At 39.9% G+C, this 9,613-nt stretch overlaps 1 protein-coding gene and 1 non-coding gene across 2 annotated transcripts; both read left to right on the forward strand.

The window, feature by feature from the left end:
- The first annotated feature begins 3,400 nt into the window (after positions 1-3,400).
- On the forward strand, positions 3,401-3,472 carry TRNAQ-CUG. The gene has a single exon. It is a non-coding gene; the product is annotated as a tRNA-Gln (tRNA).
- A 4,309-nt stretch (positions 3,473-7,781) lies between these two features.
- LOC119539950 (transmembrane protein 243-like) lies at positions 7,782-8,885 on the forward strand. The gene is made up of 2 exons (XM_037843871.1): positions 7,782-7,980; positions 8,106-8,885. Exons 1-2 carry the CDS (start codon positions 7,904-7,906, stop codon positions 8,383-8,385), a joined length of 357 nt encoding a protein of 118 aa, XP_037699799.1. The 5' UTR covers positions 7,782-7,903; the 3' UTR covers positions 8,386-8,885.
- The last annotated feature ends 728 nt before the right edge of the window (positions 8,886-9,613 follow it).

The raw sequence follows: 9,613 nt of genomic DNA on the forward strand, positions 1-9,613 counted from the left end.
AGGATTTGTAGACCAATTGAAGTCCTTATCTCTACTTTATCAGATCTATAGGCTCGTGGCATATACTTTCTCTAACTAACCAGCAGGTGGCGTCCACGAGCCACCTGTTCTCCACAAGCCAGTTCTCCCCTGCTTTGCCTCTGTGGTGAGTGGGGTAGTGAGTCTTGTGGGGTCCAATTGGTGTACCAAGCTTGCGTGTGTAGTTGGTGTTGCCCGCCCTGTATATGGGGTGTGTGTCTGGGCAGTCAGGGAGGAGGGTGGCTCTAACAATCAAATCTCCCTGGTGTTCCTGGAGTTTTAAAGCTGCTGCAATAGTCTAATCCTTCAGTTCAGTCCTGCCATATTTTGTCTCTGCCACTGACCCACAAGTCCTTGGTATTGGCATATGGCCCCTGAGACTTGCAAGTGTATCCCTCTTCCAGGCCGTGCACCCCCTGGTCCTCTCTTGAGGGATGACTGTGCTATGTCACAGGTGAGTGACATTTCCCCAGGGCAGTTCTGGGCTGCTGGGCTGTGTAGGGAGGCTCCCAGTCTGCTGAAATGATGGCTGAATGGGGCTTTGTTAATTCACACTGCTCTACCTTCCCAACTCTGGGACAACCAGCTGAGGGTGCAGGGAAGGCTAATGTCCACGCCCAGTTTTGTGGTGTGTGCGTGTTATTTGAAGCACTTCTGTCACACTGTGTTGCCTGGGGAAGCTCTGGGCTATGGGGCTGGCGAGGAGTGTTTCCTGTCCACCAGGATGATGGCTGTGAGTGGACACTCCCCTTTTTCTTGGGAAGTTGTGGTGTTTAGTGAATTTTCTCAGCCACTGGATTATTGCCTTTTGTCTCAGGGCTCTCTTAGTTCTGCCCTTGTCTCGACCTGCCCAAATTGCAAGTCTTTGAGGCTTTCTGTATTGGGTTTCTTAGAGTAATTGTTTTAGAAAAAGAAAAAAAAAAGATAAAAAAAAAAAAAGCCCTCCTTGCAGATCTAATGGGTTATTGAAATGCTAAGAGAGAAAGCAATTAGGGCCATTAAGGAAAGATCCAGGGGGCAGAGAGATCAGTTTTTCTTTGGGATTTGCATATGAACCTCCGGGCCTAAAGCTCTGCCCTTCCCCTTTCTATGTTCACCACAACTCCAAAAAGCCTCTGCTTTTATTTTGGAGTTTTTCTTGCTGTTTTTTGCTATGCCTATCTCCTCTCTGCTGGGCTGGCTGCTCTCAGATTCTCTGGTGTCTGGTCTCAGTCTATCTATGGTTGGAGTTTGGATCAGTAGAATGAGTTTCCAATAAGAGCTGCCACTGCAGTTCTCCCTTCTCCTTCCCAGCACTGACGGCCCCTCTTCCCACGGGACTGAGCCTGGCAGGGAGGGGCGCAGGTCCCTTGGCCGCAAAAACTTACAGATTTCGCTGATCTCAGCAGTTCAATGTGTTCATGAGTGTTGTATGAAGTATACCCGACATCAAATTGCTCTGCAGTGTCCAGTCCATGCAGTTCCTGGCTTTCTACCTACTTTCCTGGAGGAGTAACTAAAACATACAGCTCACCAATCCACCATCTCGCCCCGCCTCCAGATTGGCTTTTATAATGGGGATTTTCTTAGTTGCAAGTTACAATTCTAAGGCTGTGAAAATGTCCCAAATAAGGCATCAACAAGAGGATACCTTCTCTGAAAAAAGGCTGCTGGCATCTGGGGTTTCTCTGTCACTTGGGAAGGCACATGGCCAGTGTCTGCTGGTCCGTTGCTCCTGGGTTCTGGTTTCAATGGCTCTTTTTCTCTCAGCTCTTGTGGGTTCTTCTTCTTCTCTGGGCATTTCTCTCTCTAAACTCTCCTATATTAAGGATGAAAGCCCTATTGGAAGTTCTAATGCTCACTGGAATTGCCCTGGTGATTTTTCATGTTCACATACCAAAGACGGCACATGTGTTCCTAAAAGTAAATGGCTTTGGAGGCTTGTCTATGCAATGATTCTAAGTCCACTATAGAACTTTTTATTTATCTTCTCTTTTATATTTTACTATCTGATTTCTTCCCAGAATAAACCATCACCTCTTTTATTATCAGGATCCACAAGTTGCACTCCTACTATGTGTCTTCTGCATGGGAAATCGTGGACCAGCACTTTCTTCAGAGCAGCATAATCAATTCTTGTCAAAAAAATCCCATTTTTATTTCCATCCTATCAGTGCCATTAGGTTGCCAGTTACAAACATATTCTCCAAGCTATCCCTGTGTTGGTTTTGTTTCATGTACTGTTTCTGGAGCACCCCTTTTTAGTAGCCACCAATCTCCACAAGGGCAGGGACTGTGCCTTTATCGTGTTTACCTTTCTGTTTCCAGAACCATGCATATCACCTGGCCCACCACAAGAGTTAAAAAAAAAACTAGTTAAATTACCTCGAAGAGGGTGCTAGTCTAATGAGTTTTTTTTTGTGAGAAGAATTTAAAAGAATGTGTTTCTCTGTTTGAATCCTCTGATTTTATGTCAGTTCTGGTTTCTTCTCTTCCCAATTCCCCCTTCCTTCTTCCAAGTCTGTACATTTTCTTGGAACAACCCTGACCAAGAAGTGGTTGCCCAGAGGAACATGGGCTACCACGGGGCCTGTTCTTAGGGAAATGCCTATACATCCACTGGAACAGGTGCTGGGAGGGCAGCCTGCATCCCTGCAGTTCCACCAACATGAATTCCGAGATGCGACTTAGCTAAAGCTCTTGAATTTAGATGGAAACTTGCAGCTCAGGAACCTCTGTCTATGCTGTTGAACGAAGGTGAGAGCCAAGGGAGCGGAAGAAAACCCGACAGGGCGCTTTCCGGCTGATGAGGCTGAGCACTTACCTACACTACCCACACTTGCCCTAGAAACCGATTGTTGAAGGAAGCACGCTGAGTCTAAGAAAAAGTTCTCTACGGAATAGTGGTAGAGATCATCTTCAGGACAATTTCGTTTGTTTTCCTAGAGGCAATGGACCCGATAATCTGTGTGGAGAAAAATGTCACATGGTTGAAATTGAGCAGAGTTGCAGACAACAAATATGAGATCCCTAAGGTTCAATTTCCCCATCTGGGTGGGGACCAAAAATACCCACTTCACTAGCTTCTCCCACCACCATCACCACTGGGTTTTAATTATTGAATCACTTAATGAATATAAAACTTTCAGTATAGTGTTGGCATGTATGAGAATTGTTCACTGTTTCCCTATTGGATAAAGGCCCAGGATCACCAAATTTGAGTTAGTTGAGGGGGGAAAAAGACTATGAGTTCGTGTACTTGATAAACATAAAATAAAATCTTCCAGGGCTTTGTTCCAAAGGGTGTGATGAACAGTCATAAACTAAGAAAAATGTTTTCAGAAGTTACTATCACCTGTCATAACAGCTTATGGGCCACAATAGGTTGTGGCAAGTTACAAAGGGTTCCATGGTGTAATGGTTAGCACTCTGGACTCTGAATCCAGCGATCCGAGTTCAAGTCTCGGTGGAACCTTCACGATTAGTTTTTCCACTTGTTTTCCCAAGGAAAATACCATCTGCCTAAATTAACGAAATTAATTTTGTCCTTGGTATGTCCTGTGAGTTCCTGCAAGAGCAAATGTACTTGTGTCTGGATGGTGAGGCTGGATAGAATTCCATTGTGCTTTAATGCTATTTATTTTATAATCAAGGGAAAAAAAGCCTCAGAAAAAGCTAAGGCTACTTATAATTATGCCTCAGAGTCACCCCCAGAGAACCTCTTTTGTTGCTCAGATGCAGCATCTCTCTCCCAGCCAACTCTGCTTAATAAATTCACTACCCTCCCCCCTATGTGGGACATGACTCCCAGGGAGGAGTCTGGCCCTGGCATTTGGGATTGAGACTGCCTTGTTGATCAAAAGGGGGAAAAGAAACAAAATAAAGTTTCAGTGGCTAAGAGATTTCAAATAGAATCAAGAGGTCCTCTGAAGGTTATTCTTCTGCATTATATAGATTTTCCTTTTTAGTTTCTGATGTATTAGAATACCTAGAAGGTATTATCTGATTCTGTTGAACTATAATCCAGTAGACTTGATTCTTGATGATGACTGTATAACTATATAGCTTTTATTGTGTGACCATGTGATTGTGAAAACCTTGTGACTGACACTCACTTCATCCAGTGTATGGGCAGGTGAGTAATAAAGACAAAAATATGTATAAATAATGGGGGTGGGGGGTAAGGAGTATGGGATGTTTTGGGTGTTCTTTTTTATTTTTATGTTTTTCTTTATTTTGGAGTAATGCAAATGTTCTAAAATTGATTGTGGTGATGAACGCACAACTATATTGTGATACTGTGAGTCATTGACCGTATACTTCTGATGGACTATTTGGTGTGTGAATATATCTTAATAAAATTGCATATAAATAAATGAATAAATAAATAAATAGGTAGATACTGGCTATGGGGAAATACTAGTCTTCTCAACAAATGATGTTGGGAAAACTGGATATCACATGCAAGAGAATGAAGTTGGAGCTCTACCTCACACTATACAAAAGTTAACTCAGAATGAATCAAAGGCCTAAATATAAGAACAATGGATTCTTAGATACAACACAAAAACCATGAGCAGCAAAGGAAACAATAGACAAACTTGACTTCATCAAAATTAAAAACTTTTGTGCAACAAAGGACACTATAAAGAAAATGAAAAAGCAATCTACAGAATGGGAGAAATAGTTCTGATAAGAGCTTAATGTCAAGAATATATGAAGAACTTCTACAGTGCAACAATAAAAAGACCAACAACCCAATTTAAAAATGGGCACAGGACTTGAACTGACATTTTTCAAAAGAGAATTTACAAATGGCCAATAAACATATAAAAGGATGTTCAACATCATTAGCCATTAGAGAAAAACAAACCAAAACCACATGATACCACTTCACACCTCAAAGGATGGCTATTATTAAAAACAAACAAGTAAACAAAAGTGGAAAAGAACAAGTGTTGGAGAGGATATGGAGAAGCTGGAACTCTAACGCATTGTTGGTAGGAATGTAAAATGGTATATCCACTGTGGAAAGCAATATGGCAATTCCTCAGAAAGTTAAATTTAGAATTATTATATGTTCTGGCAATTCCACTCCTAGGTATCTACCTAAAGAAAATGAAAACAGTGTCTCAAACTGATACTTCTACACCAATTGCTCATAGCAGTATTATTCACAACAGCCAAAATGTAGAAACAACCCAAGTGTCCATCAACAAATGAATGGATAAACAAAATGTGGTATATACACACAAAGGAATAGTATTTGACCGTAAGAAGGAATGAAGTTCTCAGACGTACTGCTTGAAACCTTGAAACCATTACACAGAGTGAAATAAGCGAGGCATGTAAGTACAAATGTTGTGTGATACCTTCTTTATGAGATATCTAGGAACAGGAAATTCACAGAGATAAAGTAGATTAGAGGTTACCAGGAGATTGGAGATGGGGAGAGTTTTTGTTTAGTGAGTATAAAGTGTTTATAAATAAACACAGGAAGAAGATGGCAAAATAAAACAAAACAAAACAAAAAACAAATCAAACCAAACCAAACCAAAACAAAACAAAAACACTGCACTCTGCTGTAACTAGAAAACAAATTCTAATAAAAAAGCAATAATTGACTCATATAAAGTTTGCTTTCTTTGCACATTAAAAAGATTTCTGAAATCTTAAAATTTTTTTTAATTGGGAAAGTAATAATTCTGATTATATCAGAGAATGTATAGTTTGTACCAAATCACCCTTCTACCCATGACTTCTAGCTGCACAATTTCTGCCCTATCTCCCAATGCCCACTGAAACCAGTTTATATATATATATATATATATCTCCATATATGTATATGTATATAATAGACAAAAACATATACATAGAAACTAAATGTGGAAAATCTTAAATTAGCTGAATCTAAATAAAAGTGTATATAAGACCCATTAGAACATTTCTTTTATATATCTACAGCGTAACAACTTTCAAAGTAAAAATTTGGAATAATCCATACTAATATCTTGATTACAATCTTCACCTGGTCACTGTGCCACTCACAAAGCACCAAACATCCCATTTTCTCAGCTAAAGTGGGTGACCGCTATTTCTTTACAAATTGCATTCTTTGTAGAAATTTCCTTTTAATCCATTAGTTCTGGTACTGTTTTGCATAGGTCTTAGATTTTTTTTAATTAGCATTTCATTTTCTTGGATAAAGTGAGTTTTTCCCCCAGGATTAGAAATTGTGAAATAGGAGATGGGGTAGATTCCCTTCCAATAAATATTCTCATTATGACACTGAGTGGTATGTGGGAGATTTTTAAGCACACATTTTTCTCACAACCAACACATATCACTAACTCTAAGTGTGTTCAGGGTGCAGATTCTCCACCGTCCCCTGGACTTACTCTCTGCTTCCTGTCAGGATGGTCCCATTGTGTAAACTGTCCATTCAAACATTCATATCCATGTTCTGCTCCACAGTAAATGAGTTCTGTGAATCTACTGCAGCTAGATACAAACATACTCCATTGTTCAAAACCAGAGATTGTTGATTTTATCTCTTAGAGTGTCCCACTACTGCAAAACATTGTGCACTCCTGGTGAGTACTGCCTTGAGGAAACATCAGTTATGGTCTCACTACACTTCTGTTGACCATCACACTATGTGGACCCTTCTCTTCATATGCCATCCTTCATATATACAGATTGTTTTTAGTGTAGTCAAAATTGAAGTTCGCTTTATTCTTTCTTATAGCCTATGTACTTTAATTTTTTTTCTCAGATGAAAATGTGAAGAAATATCCTTTTGCTGAATTGTGAAATCCTACAATATGTTGATGTCATCAGAAAATTTCATAGGTGAGTTGAAATCAGAAAATAGGAGATTGCCAATAGGCATTTTCTCTTTGCTTAAAAATTGGCAACCACTGTTGTTAAAACCTATAGCCCTATGGGTTACTTTAATTATCACAGAAATGAGGGGGGAGGACTGTGCAGATTCTTTTCCTTTTTGTTTTTTTGTTTGTTTTTTGTTTTGTTTTGTTTTTGTTTTTAGAAGACCCAGCATAATTTGGGAAGAAGGAAGTCATGGATAAAGTAGATGAATATCTGCCCAGCAAAAGTAGAAATTTAGTTTACCCACATTCAATACCAGACACTGATGATGAAGTTGTCATAGGAGAAAAAAATATATCTTTTTCTTTTTTCCAATTCCAACAATAATAAAGCATTTATTCCAGACTATACATAAATTGAACCTTAAATCCCCACTTTAAAATTTTCAAGTAATACCAGCTGAGTCATTTAAACTCTCTAGCACTTTATTGCTCCCAACAGGAAAAGATCCAGACAGTTCTTTTTTTTTTTTTTTTTCTAATCTTCATTTTATTGAGATATATTCACATACCATGCAGTCCTACAAAACAAATCATACATTCGATTGTTCACAGTACCATTACATAGTTGTACATTCATCACCTAAATCAATCCCTGACACCTTCATTAGCACACACACAAAAATAACAAGAATAATAATTAGAGTGTAAAAGAGCAATTGAAGTAAAAAAGAACACTGGGGGCAGAAGGCGGCGCTACCCCGGGGGCTGAGAGCTGAGATTTGGGGAAGTGAGAGCTGCGTGGGCGGGCGGTGCGGGTGGAGAGTCGGCCATGCGGTGTTTGTTTCCTTCCACCTCCTGCGGCAGCTGTTCACGATGAGGAGAGCGGGGCTAGGGCGGAGCGGCCTTGCCCCCCGGACCTGAGCGCTCACCCACCGCCGGGATTTCCCTGACTTGACCTGGGTCAAAGGCTATGAGTGCTCGGTAAATAGGAGGAGTTAGGAGTCGTGGGCCAGAGACTACGGGAGGTGATGCCGGCTGGGTTTTGAGTGGCTTGGGGAGAGTGAAGAAACCCAAAAATGGAGGACTTTTCCACCAGGACCTATGGCACCAGTGGCCTGGACAACAGACCTCTGTTCGGAGAGACGTCGGCCAAGTTATCCATTGGTGAGATGGAGATAACGTATTCCTTACATGCTTCATGGGTACCTTCTACCATTCTGGGTCCAAACCGTCTGCATGTATGTCCATCCATTTGAAAGGAAGATGTGACTCCTTTGGGGATCGAATCATCAATTTAGTTGTTGGAAGCTTAATGTCTTTATTGATTCTAGTAACGCTGATCAGTGCTTTTGTTTTCCCTCAACTACCTCCAAAACCATTGAATATATTTTTTGCTGTTTGCATCTCTTTGAGTAGTATTACTGCCTGCATACTTATCTACTGGTATCGACAAGGAGACTTAGAACCGAAATTTAGAAATCTAATTTACTATATCTTATTTTCTATCATCATGTTATGTATATGTGCAAACTTGTACTTCCATGATGTGGGAAAGTGAGGCTGCCAAGGAGAAACACTTACCAGGACTCTTCAAAGCTATATATTAGGACTGTGAAGAAGAGCTGGAAAAGGTATGCTGGAGAATCTCCTGCAGGAGTCTGACACATGATTTTCATGTTAATTGTAAATCTAAATTCCCTCTTGCAGGGGAGACCTAGCATAGATCACTATGCTTTTGTCTTTAAGGAGCTGATATTGATGTTGCACTTCAACATTCCAACTCAACTCTTAAAGCTCAAACAGCACAAATAATTTTCACTTTTAAAAATTAAAAATTTTTTATAATATAATTGCATGGCGAAGAAGCTATGTAACAAACAAAATCTTGCATCCTAAGACAAATATTCTTTTATTTCTGTTAAACTGAATATACAATTATTGTTCCCTATACAACCAACTTTTACTTATAACTACAACTTAATTTCACATTAACAAAACACAGTGAAAAGACAACTTTGATTGTGAAGGTCTAATTACAAGAATAAATAAAATAATTTATACAAGGAAAAAAAAAAAAAAAAGAACACTGGGTACCTTTGTCTGTCTGTTTGTTTGTTTCCTTCCCCTATTTTTCTACTCATCCATCCATAAACTAGACAAAGTGGAGTGTGGTCCTTACGGATTTCCCAATCCCATTGTCACCCCTCATAAGCTACATTTTTATACAATTGTCTGCGAGATTCATGGGTTCTGGGTTGTAGTTTGATAGTTTCAGGTATCCACCACCAGCTACCCCAATTCTTTAGAACCTAAAAAGGGTTGTCTAAAGTGTGCGTAAGAGTGCCCACCAGAGTGACCTCTCGGCTCCTTTTGGAATCTCTCTGCCACTGAAGCTTATTTCATTTCCTTTCACATCCCCCTTTTGGTCAAGAAGATGTTCTCCATCCCACAATGCCAGGTCTACATTCCTCCCCGGGAGTCATATTCCACGTTGCCAGGGAGATTCACTCCCCTGGGTGCCAGACAGTTCTTTAAAGTGTGATCAGGGTCATCTTTGTGATACTCTCCCATCAAAAGTATTGCCACCTACACTGACAAATTTTTAATGTCCATTTCCTAGGACAGTATAAGGATAGATGATTTTTTAGTCTGAAAACTAAACAAATGCTGCCAGGACATCAAGAACTCTCTGGAATAGAGATTATTCTAAAATGGAATGTGTCATGCCCATGACCTTCAAACAAATCAAAGTAAATTTATCTCACACCATGCAAGTGACTCCATTT

The sequence above is a fragment of the Choloepus didactylus genome, chromosome 7 (assembly GCF_015220235.1).
Source record: "Choloepus didactylus isolate mChoDid1 chromosome 7, mChoDid1.pri, whole genome shotgun sequence".
Taxonomy (NCBI): domain Eukaryota; kingdom Metazoa; phylum Chordata; class Mammalia; order Pilosa; family Megalonychidae; genus Choloepus; species Choloepus didactylus.